Source organism: Diplotaxodon limnothrissa, linkage group LG7 (assembly GCF_057381915.1).
Source record: "Diplotaxodon limnothrissa isolate DT_005_m linkage group LG7, D_limnothrissa_male_GT1.1, whole genome shotgun sequence".
Taxonomy (NCBI): domain Eukaryota; kingdom Metazoa; phylum Chordata; class Actinopteri; order Cichliformes; family Cichlidae; genus Diplotaxodon; species Diplotaxodon limnothrissa.
Window position 1 is genome coordinate 17,875,586 of NC_140602.1, and position 19,234 is coordinate 17,894,819.

General features: G+C 39.5%; 3 protein-coding genes across 5 annotated transcripts; 1 reads left to right on the plus strand and 2 right to left on the minus strand.

Moving 5' to 3' along the window:
• Nucleotides 1-2,708: 2,708 nt before the first annotated feature.
• tnnt2d (troponin T2d, cardiac) lies at nt 2,709-5,469 on the plus strand. Of its 2 annotated transcripts, none has more exons than XM_085359376.1 (9): nt 2,709-2,755; nt 2,841-2,898; nt 2,978-3,094; nt 3,194-3,271; nt 3,363-3,473; nt 3,890-4,002; nt 4,149-4,239; nt 4,487-4,524; nt 5,053-5,469. In XM_085359376.1, the coding sequence occupies exons 2-9, from the start codon at nt 2,845-2,847 to the stop codon at nt 5,093-5,095; spliced, it is 645 nt and encodes a 214-aa protein (XP_085215502.1). In that variant the 5' UTR covers nt 2,709-2,755; nt 2,841-2,844; the 3' UTR covers nt 5,096-5,469. The 2 variants fall into 2 exon arrangements, with proteins under 2 accessions (XP_085215502.1, XP_085215503.1); XM_085359377.1 differs by having other exon boundaries at nt 2,733-2,755; nt 3,893-4,002.
• dnm1l (dynamin 1-like) lies at nt 4,934-15,566 on the minus strand. Of its 2 annotated transcripts, XM_085359374.1 has the most exons (19): nt 15,371-15,566; nt 12,853-12,997; nt 11,660-11,706; nt 11,064-11,135; nt 10,895-10,981; nt 10,424-10,586; nt 10,140-10,260; nt 9,916-10,047; nt 9,552-9,758; nt 9,303-9,423; nt 9,066-9,221; nt 8,871-8,960; nt 8,688-8,780; nt 8,466-8,519; nt 8,086-8,157; nt 7,214-7,390; nt 6,952-7,061; nt 6,706-6,865; nt 4,934-5,890 (listed from the first exon to the last, which is right to left on the minus strand). In XM_085359374.1, the coding sequence occupies exons 1-19, from the start codon at nt 15,470-15,472 to the stop codon at nt 5,834-5,836; spliced, it is 2,166 nt and encodes a 721-aa protein (XP_085215500.1). In that variant the 5' UTR covers nt 15,473-15,566; the 3' UTR covers nt 4,934-5,833. The 2 variants fall into 2 exon arrangements, with proteins under 2 accessions (XP_085215500.1, XP_085215501.1); XM_085359375.1 differs by lacking the exon at nt 8,086-8,157.
• Nucleotides 15,567-17,140: 1,574 nt separating this feature from the next.
• On the minus strand, nt 17,141-18,713 carry dnajb9a (DnaJ heat shock protein family (Hsp40) member B9a). The gene is made up of 3 exons (XM_085357606.1): nt 18,585-18,713; nt 18,030-18,258; nt 17,141-17,599 (listed from the first exon to the last, which is right to left on the minus strand). Exons 1-3 carry the CDS (start codon nt 18,627-18,629, stop codon nt 17,175-17,177), a joined length of 699 nt encoding a protein of 232 aa, XP_085213732.1. The 5' UTR covers nt 18,630-18,713; the 3' UTR covers nt 17,141-17,174.
• Nucleotides 18,714-19,234: the final 521 nt, after the last annotated feature.

The window sequence follows — 19,234 nt, forward strand, 5'->3', positions numbered from 1 at the left end:
AGTTTCTACTAAGGCATCCATCATAAAGGGTTTCTGACGTATTTAATAAGGCCTTTGCATGTACTTAATATAGATCAGTTAGACGTAATTAACAAGTCTGTGGTTGTGAAGCAATAAAGAAATCTCTTTGGCTAATGTTTACAATTTTGATAAAAGTTTTTAATATTTTTTTTAACAATAATAAGTTGTGCACAAACACTCATAAATAAACCATTAAATGAATGACTTTGATGTTCGCAAAGGATGGCAAAACTATCCGAGTGATTCAGCTCTTCAAGAGAGAAATATATCAACATCTATGTAGGGGTGGGGAACGCCAGGCCTCAAGGGCCAGTGTCCTACAGGTTTTCTAAAACCTTCAAGATACCGGCCCTTGAGGCCTGGATTCCCCAACCCCTGGTCTACTGGATGGATTAATCTATTAGACATTCATGTTCTGTTAGTCATTTTTAAATACCTTGTCATGCAAACGTACTCACTAAAAATGGAAGACGTGATAAATATTTTTACCTGCTGAACATTGTAGTTTCTATTCCTATTGTGAGCATGGCATCAGTGTGACTCTTCGGATGTAGTATGAAGAGCACACAGAGAAAACACAGACTATCTGATCACTCACCTCGTGATTAACTTCAAAAGGCAACTGGCTCTTAGTTCATTCACTCGTCATTTAGTCAAATTTACAACTCCAAAATGGATGATGCACGATAATAGTTAGAAAGCCGATAAGCCTTGATAAAGGCGCTCTTATTAAAATTCTAATTAAAAAACACACAAGGATCCACACCTCAAATCATAAGTTAACACTGGCACATCCTGCCTAGGCCTGCTACAGCTGCGTGAAACATTTTCACGAATAACATCCAGCTTTGTTACTGTTATGGCTTTTTTTTTTTTGCAAAAAAAAGTCTATGAATACTTGTGTATGCAAGTATCTACTGTAACAACAGTTCAGTGAACAAATCTTATTGTATTCAACAAACAGGTTATAGTCTGGCTGCTTTGCTTATCTATTGTGCATTTACATGCCACCTACTTCAGCTTTTTATGCGTTGCAGAAACATTAGAGACCTGCAAGACAATCGCAACATGCACTCTGTTTAAAAAAAGCCTGTAATTAACAGTGAATGTAACCCGGTGTTCCTGTCAGCAGTGCACATACGTTCAATTCTGCCTAAATGTATTGTGACACTTTCAGCATTTTTTTTATTGATTGCCTTGTTTGAGTTGTTTACAAATATTGTATGTATGGCTTCAGCAATAAAAAAAAATGGAGGAAAAAAAGTTCTGGTTCTGTTTTAATTTTAACCAATGAAAGGAAATGCTGTCATTTGTAACCATTTGTGAAATTATGGTGTGTTGAAAACACAGTGGAGGGTGACGAGGCAGGAATCTACCTGCAAAACATGTAGCACGTATGAGTGTGTGTGTGTGTGTGTGTGTGTGTGTGTGTGTGTGTGTGTGTGTGTGTGTGTGTGTGTGTTAGTATCTAGTTCCTTGTGTGTCTGTAATGTCCAGCTCTCTAACAATAGACTGATCAGCCATAGGGTGTTGCAATCACATGAGTCAGAAGGGCTGGACTATGTATCCTTGATGCTTAACCTGTTTGTTAAGTTCAAGGAGCTGGAGTCTGTCACTCGCCTCTGAGCTCCTCTGTCTGGGTCACAGGTAAGAGCACGCATGCTCTGTGTGGGGAAATGTTACCAAATAAATCTTGTTTAACCTTAAATATTGAACTGAATTAATCGATCAGTTAGTTTATCACTGAATGAAATCTGGTCTTGGATTGTTTTCGCAGCATGCTGAAATCTCTTTAAGCCACATTACAAATCCAACAAAACTGTCTCCATGGCATCTTTATAACATCTTCTGTGACTGTACAGCAGCTTGAACATGTACGCACACAGACACTATTGATAAATTCATCATTTTTGCTTACTTTTACATTTTGTTATAATAAAAACTTGTTATTGGCAGAATAATAAGCAGATAATAATAAGTAGACAATAACACATTCTATACATGAGTAGAATTTCAATGTTTTACTTCAAACTTAACTGGAGATATTAACTTTACATTTGAAGCCGTTCTGCCTACAGCATCACCATCTGCACAGTAATAAAACACTTTTTTATAGTTGTCGTCAGTAATTTCAAACTTGTGACAGGACTTTGATCACATTTAGTTGAATAACTATGTGTGTACCCTTTAAATACGCATACAGAAGTGTTTTATTTGGGCATATTGAGTAGGAGTGTTTTCCAGTTATTGTGTTGCTGCTGTTGTCCAGTTAAAGATCAGAATAGACATCTTCAACTCTGGCCAGGCTAAGATATCTGATCCAACGCTGACCCTCATTGTAAACTGTGTGAACGGTTGCTATCTCAGGATCTACTATGCTGCTTAATGATCAGAAATAGTTGTTGGTGTAAATATAGGCTAATAGGGTGTCCATTTTGCAGAGCTCACCCTTAACAAAATGTCTGACACAAAAGAAGTCGGGGAGGAAGAAGTTCAGTATGTGATCAATTTTACACTTTTTTTTTATCTTCATGTTATTATGAGTGCAACATTTCTTTATTGTGTAATTAAGAGGACATTTTTAATTGTGGCAATGTTTCTGCTCTCTTCCAGGGAAGAAGATGGTAAGAAAATTGCATCTACCCATTATTTTATACACCTGATTTCATTCCCAGTTTACTAATCATGTGTGCTCCTGGTCATCAGCACAAGATGACTCAAAGACCAAGCCTAAGTACGTTTCTTAACTTCCCTTACGTTGAGCAGTTTAAACCTCACTTAGGACGAATCATTCAACGATAAACTGTTCACACCTGCAGGTTTATGGCAAACATTTCGGCCCCGAAGATCCCTGATGGTGAAAAGGTGGACTTTGATGTGAGTCAGCCTCATCAAACGTCTCTCTGTTTGAAACTGACCAGACACATTTCTCACAATGTTTGGTTTTTTGACGCAGGATATCTACAGGAAACGTCAGGAGAAGGATCTAGCTGAGCTGCAGTCTCTGATCGAGGCTCACTTCGTCCAGAGGAAGAAAGAGGAAGAAGAACTCATTGCCCTCGTTAATAGAATTGTGAGTTGGTTGCAGAGCAGTCACAGTGTCTGTACCCGGCTGAAGTTCACCGTGACTGCGCGCACCTTTGTGTGTTTCTTGGTTGTTGTTTTTTTTTAGGAGAAGCGTCGTTCTGAGAGAGCCGAGCAGCAAAGGATCAGGGCGGAGAGAGAAAAGGAGAGACAGAACAGACTTGCGGTACGGACGTGGATTTACACCTTCAGTCTACTGTTTATTATTCCACCTGCAGCTAAAACAGTATTGAATGATTGGCTTGTGCTGCATGCAGGAGGAGAAGGAGCGTAAGGAGCAGGAGGAACAAAGGAAGAAGATGGATGAGGACGCAAAGAAGAAGAAGGCCCTCTCAAACATGTCTCAGCAGTACGGTGGTGGACAGAAGGTCTCTCAGTTTCCTGTGAATGACAGAATTAGAATAGTATGAAGCAGACATCTGCTTGCTTGACTTAATAAGAATGGATCACTTGAGTGGATAGTCCACTGTGATGCTCCAACTGCAGTAGCTTTGCATGATTTACAGTTAAAAGTACTGGGCCCCTCAGTTTACCCACAAAGCTGGTTTTATCTACTCCACCTTTACGACTCTTCTCCCATTAAGCTCTCTCTTTTGATTGGCTGTCTTTGATAAACAGAAGCCTTGAAGGTGGAAAACAATGTCTGAAACTGAGCATTCCCAGCTCTCTGAAGACTTCAGGATTACTTGTACATATGCTGGAATGCAGTTTAAAATAAGTTAATAATAATAATACATAGAGAATGTTGAGGCGGATTCATGCTCATTCTTTATGTTATGTTAAGCAGAGTGACACCAGAAGAGGCAAGAAAACAACTGAGAGAGAGAAGAAGAAGAAGATACTGGCTGAACGCAAGAAACCTCTTAACGTTGATCACCTGAGCGAGGATAAACTCAAGTATGACAACACTATGCAGGGCTTCTTCAGTATTCATAGTTCATTATGTTTCTAAATATTGGCCACAGATAACTCGTGTTAATACTGCAACATATTTAATAGTAACAGGTAATTTGATAAGTTTTTGGTATGAATTTCTACTTTAGGGATAAAGCCAAAGAACTGTGGGAGTCACTCATGGGGCTGGAGGCTGAGAAGTTCAACCTCAGTGAGAAACTCAAAAGACAGAAATATGATGTAAGTCATGAACTATTAATCCGTTCTGTGATATTACTGTCATTATTTAAAAAGACAAAATAGAACATTGAGTGTATTTATGACCAACAGCACGAGAAACACCTGAAGGCAACCATCCTGCATTTATCATTTATTGATATTTGTTGGTGTGGTTTGCTAGTTTCACGATTCACGTTAGACCCCGTTGTGTAAGATTATCAGCCTTTTTATTTCGAAACACTGAGGAGATGTTTATGTGCCGTTGCAGATCAACCTGCTTCTCTCTCGTGTTCAGGATCACCAGAGGTAAGCACACAGCTCCCCCGCTGGATCTCTTCCTATTTTGATGACCTTCTAAGGTTTCTTGTCTTACATAAAGCTTCTGTTTCTCCATTTCACACTTTTCTAAGATACGATTTCACCACTCACAATCAGAAAATAGATCAGAGACCGCAGTTATGAGTGTATTATGTTCTAAAAAACAGTGTCACTCAGCTCAGCGGATACTCGAGAAATCTATCATCTGTGACATTATTAGAAAAACACATCACGTACCCTGTTCTTATAGTTTGAATTTATTTTCTGTTAAACAAACAGCATGCAGCTTGACAGCATACCCCCATGAAGTCAAAAGCCTTAAATGTTTGCGGTTAAAATTTCTGCACTTAAAATATTACCAACTTAATCATTTCCACATCATCTCATGACTCCCACAGTCTTTGTATTTCCGTCTTTAACATCTGTACCCTGGGTAATGGCATGTCGAATTGCTAAATAATGAAACTATATGATATCCGTGTTTATTAAACTCATTGGTATCCTGAACCTTTTCAGTGCCAAAGGTCGTGGAAAAGGCAAGATGGGCCGTGTGAGATAAAGCTGCTACAAGATAGAGTCGAGGCAAACGGTGACACCAGCGATGGACCCTGGTGTCTATTGTCCATGTGTTCATTCTTCTATTGTGTAAGGTTATGTGTCAGTTGCTATGGTCATAAAAGTACAAAACAAGTGTTTCTGTGTAAATTTGTCCACTATAACAACTCTTACACAAAAATTCACACTGAACAGCAAATGTGTCTAATTTTGCATTGTTCTTGTGTCGCTTTAAAAATAAAGAAATAAAGAAATAATGAATGTATGATGTATTGGTATGGGGTATGTTAACAATTACAAAAAAGTGCATTTCTTTTGCAGTGCACAAATTACTTCAAAATCCAATAAAGAGGGCATATACATGGTGTCACATGAGTTTTCATTTGTAGCTTTAATCAAAATCTACAGTTGGAGCGCATATTCCTCAGCAAGGCCCCACATAGTCGTGATGTATAATATTATTTATGTACTGTTTTACTTACATTAAGAAAAATATAATAATCTAGGACAGAAGTATACGTGATGCCGATGGCGAGTGACTAAAATGTACTTCCCCTGATTATTACTTCCTTGCTGTACATTAAAACTATGTTTCCATATACACATATCCACACCAGTGCATTTCTGAGTTGTCTCTACAGCCTGAGCTGCTGCATGACTCGACAGGGAGGTGGGATGGTCCACATGAAGACAGTGAGGGTCCCCACAAGGATGAAGAGAGCTTGCTGAAGATTGCTCATCCTCACCACAGGTGGGTTTCTCGGATCTCTGCTATCACCTGGCTGGCTTTCTGCAACGCCTAGACACAGAGATGAGAAGACAGATGTAATCTAATAACTGATTTTAATGTCGTCATCACACCGCATTAGGATCATACTGGGATGTACAGTTTCTCCATCAAGTCACACAAGAGAATCATAAGTCTGATTTACTGCGGTAAGTAGAGGGATTTTTATGCTAAAAAGATTTGAAAAATCATCTGCTAGATTGATTCATTTCTCGTGCCTCATATTGGCTTCAAACAAATGTCTAAATGAACGTTTGTACAGAAAGATGCTGTGTTCACAGAACAGTCAGTGCAACAATAACTTCAGAGCACTGAGGAACCATGTATATCTCTAATGTTGCAATAACAAAGCATGCTAAATAGTTAAGGCTTTTCCTAATTCATAAGACATTTCTTTGTCTTTGGAAAAAGAAGTTATATATTGTGGCATGCAGAGGAATCTTCACAAGGAAGCTCCACACACAGATTGAGCTTGCTGTTTGACCCCAAGCTGGTAGGGGGAGCTCTTTATTAAACACTTGCTGGTGCTACACTGTGCTTCGAGGGTCAATAACAGCGTAACAGAACTCATTTATGGTACTGCATTCTTTCTATAAAACAATAACTGTCAGTGACTTTGTACCGCAGTACAAACACAACATTTAAGATAATAGTTAAAAGTAACGTAACCATAAACAATAAAACAAGAACATCTAAACAGCAGCACGTCCTAGGGCATGATGAGAGAGAACTAGCTGCTCCCTCAACACGCCACAATATTATATTTACTGGATAAAATATAACTTTGTATGACATTGGCTCATGCTTTTTTGTGATGAATCTGTCACCTTGAGCATGTCAGCAGCCTCGTTGCGTCTTTGAGCCATGTCCTCGGACTCTGTCAGCAGGTCGCTCAGCAGCGTCGTCTTATATAACTGACCCACCAGCTCACTCTGCAGGCAGTCCTTCACATGGTTCACCAGGAAGTGCATCACTGCCTTTGGTACACTGAGGCCAAACGCAGTAAAACGTATAGTAAGGATTAACGATGTTAACGTTTACTCTGTTGCAGATGAAAAACCGTGAATCCTTACCTGTCTTGGATGTTTTTCCGAACAATGAGGAAATAAGACTTGATGAGTCTCTCGATGACCTCACAGTCTCTCTGCTCCCGAGCAGACAACTTTCTTGATACTGGAACAGGCTGACAATGAAATAAGAGAAACTCTAATAGCTATAATATTCGGCAGATTAGTGCACTTACAATACATCTACAGAACATTTTACCAATACCAGATATTGCCATCGAGCAAAAACAATTTTTTAAACCTGCTTATACAAATGCAGAGTTCTCACCACATCTAATAGGTTGACAGCATAGCCCTTCTGGGGACTTGCAGTGATAAGAGGCTGGGGCATGGCCCTGTCACCAGCTGGAATCTCCTCGCCCTTTCTCACCATGCTCCTCCAGTTGCCCGTGCCACTGTCTGTCTGGTCACTGACAGAAGAGCTCTGAGAAACACTGGCTGCTCCCTACAGAGGGGAGAGATATAAGAGGTAATGAAAACAAGTAAAATCATCAGCTGATCCAACATTAAAAAAAACCCAAAAAAACAGAGCACATCCAGAAGGAATTTCCTGATAATTTTTGACATGCTTCAAATATCAGCATGCCATAGGTCTTCTTTGACTTCAGTACAAAGACGTTCATCCAGATTGGTGCTCATTGTCCTGACTGTGAACTGAGCAAGCAAAGGGAATGTGTGGATAAAATGACAGGCAGTGTGTGACTGGGTGAAGCAATCATGACACAAAGGCTTTTTAAAGTTATTTAACTATATAAAATTTGATATAAATCCTGAGTGTAATGGCTCTTGGCACAAAATGTAACAGATTTACCTAAACCAGATCTTGAATATCTTTCTTTGGAGTGAATATATAATAAAATTACAAAGAGTGTCCATATCATATAGTCTACCAGTGCTAGTAAGGTTTTCTTCAATTCCCCATTAAAAGAAACCCCAAAACAAACAAAAACCTCATGTCATTTCAGTTGAGCTGGGAATTGTGCTTTTTCTATCCGTGCAACCAGCATGCAGAAAATAGGGTTAGATGCAAATCAAAGTGTAAGAGCCAAAGAAACACAGTTTGGCTGATTTTAAAGGAATCAAAGAAAGTCTGGGGGTGGGCAGATGTAGACACAGGCAGGGGAAATGAACAAGACACACCTTAGTGACCTCGCCCTCATGGGCAGAAGTTTCGGTGGGGGAGAGAGACTGCCCCCCAGGACCTCTAAGGGACTAAAGAAAGACATGAGGAAGAAAGGAGAGGAGCATGGACAGGAGCTATAAGCGGAAGGTGTGCATGAGCCTTACATACAGTAAGATAGAAGAAATGCCCGACATACAAGTTGGGCAGCTTCAGGTTAAGCAGACTGAAAGCACATAATTTTTTTATTTGTATATTTTATTATATTCTTATAACTTTATATATGCATGTATACGTGAACAGCTGGTTTTGCCCTGACTAAATAAATCTACATATGCAGGAAAGAAGAAGTTAAAGTGCGTTACCACAAAGCAGTTACTCTCAGACAGACAAACTGTACCTTATCTCTGGGAACGGCAGAGGGCAGATCTCTCAGTCTATTCCGTCTCTGCTCCTACAAAAACAAAATTTTGAAAAATATCACAAGCAGAAGAAGAGAAAATTCTCCCTTTTCTGGAAAAGAAAAATCATAATTAAAAACAATCAGTGTGAGGTGACAAAAGAGGATTACACAAACACTGCATTAAATAAATGTAAATGAAAGTAGTGGCCAATCTCTTACTTCGATGTTGTTGTTCATAAGGCCACTGGCATCAGCAAAGTCGGGGTGTTTGGTGTTGATATACGCCAGCTCAATGGCAACCAAGTTATGTACCTGAAAATCGATTCAGAAAATAGGTTTTTCAGATTAGGGGCTGTTTGTTAACTTCCTTTATAAATACCACAAGTGTGAGGAGTTCCTGACCATTTCATTTGTGACTGGGAGCCTTTTTCTGAGAAGGGATGTGACCACCTCTACTATAGCATCATGAAGCTTTGGAAACCTCAGTAACTCCTGCAGAGATGATGAACAATCAATCAAAATGAAAGCCTAATGTTACAACCTTCGGCAATTACAGCACACCTCTGTGCTTTAGTCGCTGGTGAGGGCGTGTCTGACCTGCGTGCTGTAGTTACTGCAGTGCTGGATGATCCTCTGCATCTCCTCGTGAACGAGCTCCACGCAGCGCAGGCTGGGCTCTTCCAGACGCTTGACCTGCCGCTTCACGAGCAACTCAAACGAAACCTCGGGCACAAACAGAGCCGGCCTCGGGCCCTGACAAAGGCAATTAAAGTGTAAGCTTTGAAAAAAGTGCCTTTTAAGACTATCAAATCAACGGATGTCACAGAAACCAACCGTTGCATTTCTGATTGCAGTGAGCACGTCAATGGTTGTCAGACCACCCAGAGGATCGACTGACTCCAACGTGCGACCGAACGTCTCGTGGAATATATAACAAATCCGTGCTCCACCACACCTGAGGAGGAGAAAGGACCACATTAAAGCACACTCAGATGCAGAATGGGCTTTCATTAAGGAAAGTATGATGCTAGCGCCCCTTGGTGGCATAACAAAGTAAATGCAGTTTAGAGTTGTGTAACTCACAGTTCAGCTGTCTCGATGTACTTGGCCGTGCCCTCTATTGTGTTGCAGTACTCTGCAGCAAACTTGGTGATAATCTGCAGCAACGTGGCACTCTTATCCTCGACAGGTTCACCGTAACTGTTGAGTAAAGACTGATACTGCGCTGCCAGCACATTGATCCTCGTCTTCAGCTCAGGGAGACAGTCTCTGATGTGGTGCATCAGTAACCTGTGGTAATAAGAAAGGAAGTCGGCAGGCTTGTTACGGACTAGTGTAGCCAGTGCTGTTTCATCTTGTCAGGAAGGGACTAAAACTCAAACAATTAGGCTAAAAAAAAGGTCAATATTTCAAATTTAAATACATACATAATGTATCACTTTCATACCTGTTCAATGTTCTAGCCAGATATTTGGTTCCATTTCTGTTTGCGAGGGAGGGGTACTTCTTTTGTAAGAATGCATGTTCATCTCGAATAGAATCTGCCACCAGCTTCTTCTGATTGATATCCAACTGGCTCCTGATCAAGTGCACAAACAAAAATAACTATGAGGCTGAGTTGAACTTAAAAGGCGCAGTTTTGCCTTGTGTGACCACTCACTGCACCGATACCTGTTTACTACTCCAATAATGCCCAGTTTAACAGGGATGACTCTGCCCATCAGGACATCCATGGCGTCCGTACCAGCATCCATCAGGTCAAGCTTGGTTATCACTGCTAGCGTCCTCCTACCTAAACACAGAACGCACAAACCCAATGTTAAAAAAACCACTGCTGAGGAAAGAAAAGCAAAGAGCACGTGTGAGGGAGAAATGAAAATAAATGCTTGTGCTGATTTAACTAAAAACAACCAGGAGAGAAGAGGAAACCAAAGCAAAACAGGGATGCCATTTACCATCAGGGTCAACCTCACGGGCCACCTTGAGAGCCTCTGATGTCGCCATATCTGTGTTGGCAGCAGTCACAGCCAAGATGATTGAATTGGGGTTGGAGATATACTTTAAAATCAGCTCTCTGATCTGGATCTCTATGTCTTTTGGCTGATCGCCCACTGGTACCTGTTTTAACAAATACAAGTAGACTTTATCCATGGCAGATGACCACAGCTGATTAATAAATAGCAGTGGGGTATTAAAGCCTACAACCACATAACTACTCATGTAAGCACATTTATTTAACACTTATCAGTCCTTTCAAGCTACATGTAACTAGCTTTCATCTGAATAATCAATGAATGTGACCTGGACAGAGATACATGAGCAAGGAGAAAGAAAAAATCATTAAATCAGCTAATGTACAATATGGATCAATATGCTTCCTAGTTCCTGTTATAAAACGTACAAATAGCTTAGCAAACTTGTCTTACCTTGGTGATGCCAGGAAGATCCACTAATGTGAGATTCACAACTTGTGGAGAGAAGATTTTTAGGTGAATGGGTTCATCGCTAATTCCCTGCAAACATAATAAAGCACCTTTCAGGTTGGTGTGGACATTTAAAGCTCATCCATTTTCTCCATTCATGTTTGACACTCACTTTGTTACTGCCAGAAATTCGTTCCGTTTCTGTCTCGATTTCGTGTCTGATTTCCTCAAAATCTGCGTAGATCTGAAAAGATGATTTAACCATGAATATTAAGGGGGTAAGAATGAGCAACATTAATTTTAAAAAGCATTTGTTGACACTGAAAAGACAAGGACAGCCGGGAGGAGCAGAAAGTACATGACAGGGAACACTTACAAAGAAATCCTGAGAAAATCCAATTGATATCACGAGGCTCTCAGCACCTCATAAGAGCTTATTTGTTCAAACATGAAGAACTACAGTAAATGAAACTCAGAAAAAGACACAATGTAGCTTTGGAGGACATTAGCCCTGTGGCCAAAAAGATATTTTTAGCAGCTGAAAGGGTGTGTGTGCCTGATCCTGTAACATGTTTTACATTTGAGGCATGCCGCAAAACCAGAAAATGTCGTCCTGTTCAATGCATATGTGTCAAAGTAAATATGGGGCAAAGAACAAAGATGTGTCTTTTTTCACCTTTGTATTTGAAATATTCAGATGTTTCTAATACACAGTACAGCATGGGCATGAGAGTGTTAACCTTGTGGAGAATAGGCTGAAAAGTCTACCTTGTTTTTGGTGTGTAGGAATTTGCCCCATTCTTCTCCATCGATGCCTGCAGAAATACAAAGTCGAGGACAGATGTTTTAGATACAGATTACGTGATAGATGTGGCCTTGAGACAAACGTTACTATTATTACATCCCTGATTTAAATGTGTTTTCTGCCGGCAAGGATGTGAAAGATAAACTCTTCAGAGGAGAAGGCGCCACAGCTGAAGAGCTGTTCTCACATAACAGTAAAGGAAGTAAATAACCTAAAGCAAAAATAAAGTGCATTCTGGAAAGCAGAAACCTAGAAAGGCTATTTAAAAAACAAAACAAATCAAAGTAAGCTGATTTTTGATGCAATAATCAACAGGTTGGGGTCTGTTGTTCATCTGAAGGAAGCTGCTCTATGAGGCCCTTATAATTATTTTCAACACAATTGTATATTTTTTGACCAGAATATGCCAACTCTCTCTAACAAACTTCAAATGACAGACACCAGCCTATTTGGGCGGAAGGGCATGAGATGAAGCCACATGGTTTTGCAGTTTTGGAAAAGCTATACAAATACAAAGCAAGATGGGGACAAATACAGAAAAGAGATGGGTGGTGGGGAGCGTTGGATTCGGTGGGGGGGCTGATTACATAAGATACAAACACAGTGGGATACAGAACATGGGAAAAGGAGACCTTTGTAAAGGCGTCCGTTTTTCTTGGATTCTGCAGTTAAAGAGAGACGACAGGAGAGAAAAGAGTTAACTCGGCAATCTGCAGCCCTTGCATGAGACTCTGCAGTAATGCAGAGTCACTCTGCAGTCATTCCCAGAGGGCAGGACAAACTACACGCAGGATCTTGGCACATTTCAGTTCCTTGTTTTTGTTTTTTACTGAGAAGCGGGTGGCATCTGTTCTCAATCAGAGATAATAACACCATCAATACGAAGTCACTCTAACTGCTCTAACAATAAAAAGCAATTAAGAATCTGTTTAAAGAGCTCCCTTTATTTTACATTTTATTAAAGCTGTAAATTTTGTCAGAAAATTGGAAGCATAGTGGACTAATCCAACTACTAAACAAATGCCAGTCTGAAAAATGCGTTAGAAAACACCAAAGGCTGAAAATGTGTAAAAAGTTGACTTTAAAACTAACTATTTAGAAAAATATAAATGTTCATTTTCGACATAAAAATTAGAAGAGGGGACAGTTATGTTACCATTCTCTTCTGTGGGTTTTCTGCGGTCTTCTTGGTCGATGTGCACTAGCTGGAGGACGAGAGGCCGGCGTGTGACAACACCAGTCCCTCGTGGCAGAATATCCCTGCCAACCAGGCTCTCCAAAACCGAACTCTTCCCGCTGCTCTGTAGAAAGTAACAACAACAAGATCATAAACAACAAAACTCCCCCCAAAGGGCGTAATCTTGACCCGATTTTCACCAAAATTAAATCAGCTCGAGCTTTTATTGGTATCTACCACCATGCAAAATTTAAACACAGTACTTAGAAAACTGGACACCAGACTGGTAACAAACAGTCAAACAAACCCAATTACACACTCCCTCCTTTTGGGTGGAGAACAAAATCACCTCATATAAAAGGCTCAAGTATGAATGACTCATTCATTGGCCAGAAAAAGTTGTTTTCAGCATACAGAAAAAAAACCTCTTAACTGACACAGAGTTTTACGTTCACAGACGAGATTTTGGTGCCCCACACAAAAGAAAAACCTCCCGACCATAATAAATGTATTTTACCGGTGTGGTTAATCAGGGCTTCATTTAATCGAACATCATTTTTAATTACATGGTCAGAAACAGCAAAAAGCATCACTTTGGTCTGATTCTATTTGCTGTACATGAACCAATACTCTCACACAGGAAGCCCCATGAGAGGTTAGCATTACACTATTTTTTAAAGCCCATTTTCGCTGAACAAATGTTTTCAGGCATTAGTAGAGGAACTAGTATTAATTTAGGAACTAAAGTTTGGAGTTCTGACAAACATTCAAGTTTTTTAACCTGTGCACTATTTTTGTCTACACAGGAGGGAAGCGCTATAATGCATTAACACCAGTATAAGGGATGGTGTTTCCATTGATACAGGACTGTGTGAAAGTCTCAAGCCACCCCTCATACATGGAAAGAGGGAAATAAATGCAACGATTATTTAAACCTGCAAAAATATATGGAAACACAGTACATAAGGCAGAAACAGAATTTGTAAAATTCTAATGAGCTTTAAAGTCAAACTTTCATATGACCACCTTTATTCTTCTTCACAGCCTGAACTCTCTAAGGCAAACTTTCTTGCAATTTCTTTAAGTAGTCTTCAGGAGTAGGATTTGAATGATTTGAAATTGAAGACCTGCTGATTTTCAGTTCAGTTTTTGTGTAATGTTGGCATAGCTCAGCCTTTCTACCTTTTTCAGTTCCTTAAGAAATGCTTCTTGACAGCCACCATTTCTGATTGGTGAACACTAGATGTATCAACTGAAGAGCCAGATGCATCTCTCAGGTCACTGCTGGACTTTTACCCTATTTCTTAAGGACATGACTTTCAGATACTGTGCATCTGCTACAGGTAGGTTTTTAGGCCTGTGACGATTTCTTTTATTCTCCACTTGCCCAGATTCTTCAATATTTAAGGAGACACTTGCATAGCGCTGTAGGCTTGATTCAGTTTGTAGTTGAGTCATCTCTAACGAAACTGTGTGTAAAGTGAAATACTTCACATAGCTAGCAAAATGCACATAAACGGCCAGGTAATCTTCCACAGTAGGAGCAGCAGCTGTAGCAGTAAACCTAAAGTTGATCTGACTGCTATAAGTCGGTCTAATGATGGACAAGACACACACACAAAAAACAATTATTAAAACCTTCAGTGTAATCTCTGAGCTGCTCTTAACTGAAGCAGAGCATTGACAAGGACAAAGATTAAAAGAACAGACACAAGCACGTTGCATCCGGTCTTAATGGGTCAAAAACATCCTTTGGCTTGCCTGGTTTTACTCTAACACCCTCACATCCCTGCCAATACGTCTGAGACAGTCACATCCCATTAGCCTTAGGCAAAACCTCCCACTTTAAACCACTTAGGCTTCAATGTCTCACTACTCCACAAGGTAGTGAGAAACTGTATTATAGATGTTGACTTCATGTCAGTAATAGTTTTTGTGGTGCTGCTAAATTGCACTTGGGTACAGTAGGGTGAAAGACGTTTTTAATTAATTGTTCACCGCTGTAATATTAACAAAGATGCGATAAATATAACTAATAGTATATTAAATCTCTAAAGAATTGGCAGATAAAATACTGATGGGATGCACTAGTTGTAGATAGGTGTTCTTCAGAAATTGGCAAACTTAAATTTAGTCTAGGTTATTCATAAAGTCGTAAGTACAAATTGTGTTTTCCATAAAAACGACAGACGGCTGGTCAAATTGTTTATGTAACTAGATTAAGAAAAACAGCACTTGATTTTGTTTTCTGGAGACTAACCACAAGGCTAGAACATGTGGATAAACACTACTGTAAACTGTCAACCGTAACCCTGCTTAGTTTACTATGGCAGTAAACTAAAACAATTAAAAATCCACGTTATGCTTTTATGGACAGTTAATAGTACTGTGTCTGCGTGAAAGTGAAAGAAAAACTGCGGTGAAAACAAAGAGTCAAAACAATAAGTTGCTGCAGGCTAACTAAAAGTTAGCTTTCAAGCAAAGTGACGTCTCTCACCTGTGTTCCCACAACAACTATCTGCGGCAGTTGGATTGTGTCTGCGCCGACAGTTGTAAATACGTCTTGCAGCTTGTTTATGACAGGTATAAGTGCCTCCATTAGCGCCGATTCTAAACCTGTCAAACAGAGAACTTTCTTAACGCACACGGGTACAAAGTCATTCAATGTCCCGCAGCTAAAAGCTACTGGTTTGTCTTCGGATCGGACATCTACGCACGTAGTTAGTCACAGTTGCATTATGGGACTTGACGTTCACGACAGTCAAACGCAGCTACGCCTCTTTCTCGGGATTCGATTGTTGCCGAACTACATTTCCTAGAGGCTACATCGTGAGCCGTACTCCCACAATAATAATTATTTTCCCGCAACGCAACAGTAACCACGGTGAGCGTCAAAATATTTATAGGAACACAGACAAAAATTTTATTCTAATTCAAAGTTTTGTCTGGACATTTTATTATGCCCTGGCTATTGCTTATTTTACTACATTATAGCAGAGTGTCAAGTGCACTTCATACAGGAGTGAACTAATGAGGAATATTAACAGTGTTAAACTCAACCAGCACTGATGCTTGTAGTACACAAGAGGCATTAAAAGCCTATATGCTTCCGAGGTAGTTCAGTTTTAACAGTCCTTCCACAATTTACTTTACACATACCCTAACACAACAACACGTTTTTAATGGAAATAACACAACCAGACTGATGCAACATTGACAATTTATTTTTAAGCAATAAGGAAGCGTTTTAATTTATGACAACTCAAATAAAAAAAAAATGAGTATGTTAAGTTCAGCATACTAGCGTTTGCTGATACTATTGTGCTGACTTCTTTAAATATAAACTTTAGTTATTAATGATTAATGAATATTGGAGGCAATACATTGTTGTGGTATGTTGTGTAATACATGTCAGAAACATTGTGGGTCTCAGTGAATCAGAGAACCACTGCTAGGCCTGCAAAACCTTTGTGAAACATATTTTATTTGAATCAACATAATTTGTATCTGACAAATTATCTTGAGGCTAGATGAAGCAATTTCCACTTAAATCCAAGTCCCAAACAATCCTCTCTTACTTGTATTTTTGGCTTTCCAGCTATCAACCAATTTCTTTCATGTTGAACTGGCTGTAATTTCATGATCATAGTGTTCATAAAAGGTCCAGCATTGTAGAGTACAAGAATATTTTATTATTTCAAGTAAAAACTCCAAAACACAAGTTAGACAAACCAACATGTGGAGGTTTACAAGTTTTTTGTTTCTGCTCATTTGACAGCTGCAAGCAAAACACTGCTGGCTGCCACTGTTTCTGCCAGTATATGTGATTGTGGAGTTAAAATAACAAACCCTTTACAAAGAACCTGTACAAAATAGTGGTAGGCGAACTCGTAACACATACATTTCTGTGCAATATTGAGCAACATATATTTTTTTCTTAAATTTTATGTTATTTATTTTTCCACAATTGTAACAAGATAATGTTTTTAAACTTCATTATCAAAAGAAGGTGCTTGGAAAAAATACTGACAAAACTGCTTACTTCACCACTAAGCAAAAAACTACAACAATCACTCACAAGTGAAAATATGCTGGAAATATGTTGGAAAAAGATAGCTTATTTCATTTTAAAACTAAGCTAAATTGCCTGTTTATTCAGTGCCTGTCATTCCTGAATGTCAGTGCTTAACACAAATGTTCACGCTTCACAGTATTTTGAACCAACTGGCTTTCTTCAACTTGAAAAATACAAATATGTTGTATGCTTTTAAGGCATTTTTTTAAGCCATTTACATTGCACCCTATGATGCAGTGCAGTCTGTGTAAGTAGTTACCATATTACCTCTGCGTTGCGTTACTGTTCTACAGTGCTGTTTCGACGTACCATGAAACCGGTTTTCAGTCTGTTTGGTGTGTCTGTCAAAAGTAAACATTCTCTCAATATCATCAAACATATCATTGATAACCCCGGCTCCAAAACCACCTTGAAAGTGTCTTTTATGTCTGCTGTGGGACCTGGAGTGTTCATCAAAGTGTCTTCGGTGACGGGCGTGTCTGTTCTGGCTGTAGATGTCAAAGTCCTTAAATATGTCATTAAAACTGAAGGTGAAAGGTTGGTGGGCACCTTGTCTGTGTTTGCCTTGCGTCTCCCCATCGAAGTACGCGTCAGTGTCCCCGAACTGATCATACTCGCTTCTTCTTGCCTCATCTGATAAAGTTTCATAAGCTGCACAGAAATACAGAAACACAAAATTCAGTCAAAGTGAGGGAGTTTTATTATCTCAACATTAAAAAAGGTGTGGCTGAAAAAGCCCCGACTAAAGGCATGACTAACCAAACTGTAATATAGGTAATTGGTGATCAATTAAAGGACAAACTTATCCATTGGATCAACATGTGCCACCAAGAAAACCCCAACATGCATCAGTGTTCCTTATCATTAATTATTATTAGTAGTAGTAGTAATATCAGATTCACACATTGTACTGTTCACATTTCATTTGTCACTCATAAATATAAATTTTAACAGTCTAAATATCAATTTTCCTGTTTGATAGTGAATTAAAACGCTACATTACAATAACAATCATATCCAAGACATGCCAGATAACTACTAATTTTCCCAAAATACGCCAAAATAAACAAATCAGCTGTACCTCCAGCAATTTCCCTAAATCTCACTTCAGCATCAGGGCTCTTGTTCTTATCTGGGTGATATTTCTTTGCAAGCTTGTGGAAAGCCTTCTTTATCTGGCGCTCTGTGGCCCCTTTAGGCACTCCCAGTATGTCATAGTAGTCCTTCTTGGCAAGTATCAGCTCTGTTATCACGAGGACGCACACTGCAAACGTTAGCACAGACTGTGCAGCTGCCATGGCTCCAGTGTCCTGTCATTCAAGAGAGAAAAGTACAGCACAAATAGTGAGTTTCAAGCCAGACAGCACGGTGTAACTGGTAGTATCACATGTCCTAGCCTCTGAAGAACCACCGCCTTTTAAACGCAACATCTGTCTTAACCTACATTTGGAGAATGAAAACTTAGCCAATAAGAAAAGAACTGGTACAGGCTACTGCTGTTTGAATTAGAATTTATCTTTTAAAATTTTACATTTTTAAACGGCGGCACCAACCTCTCTTAATACTAGCCTGCCGTGGCTAACACATGCTAGCGGTCCCCATCACAGTCTACTCAGGCTCCGACTCAATCAATTACCTGTCTGGGTGTCGTCTGCCGCTTCCTTTCTACACAAGCGGTCATTAACCGTTTAACCAACACCAAACATCATGGTATTAAGTTGTTATTAGTAGGTGTTATAGACGAGTAGTGTGAAATGAGACTAGTTCCATGTCTTCTTCGCTAGTTTTGCGGTATCTCTTTAGACCTGACGAATTCTATCTTATCTGCCCTCTGTCGGTCAATGCCGTAAATATTCCTTCTTAAAATGTCCATAATTAGTGTTGTGAGTCCCACAGACACTCGCATTAGTTACTAAACTCGCTATAACTATTTGAATACGCACAAGTGGTTTTATTTAATTTTGATGCAAAAGATTTTGCTGTTTATGTGATTGAACTATTTGGGTAGCATCTCTTTAATTCCACCTGCAGCGCTTCAATTTTTAACAGCAAATCCCGAGTTTCAAAAAACGTGTGGGGACAATTTCTTCATAGAAAATGCTGACTCCGCTTCCCCTGGACACATTCGGCATACACCGTAAAGCATATTAAGTGTACCCTATGCAGCCGTCAACGGTGGGGAGAATCTGCTTAACCAATCAACAGAAACTATTTAGAGGACCAAAGGACAACTGGCCAATCGCAGCGAAGATGGAGGATCATGTGACCATTGTTTTTCTTTCGACT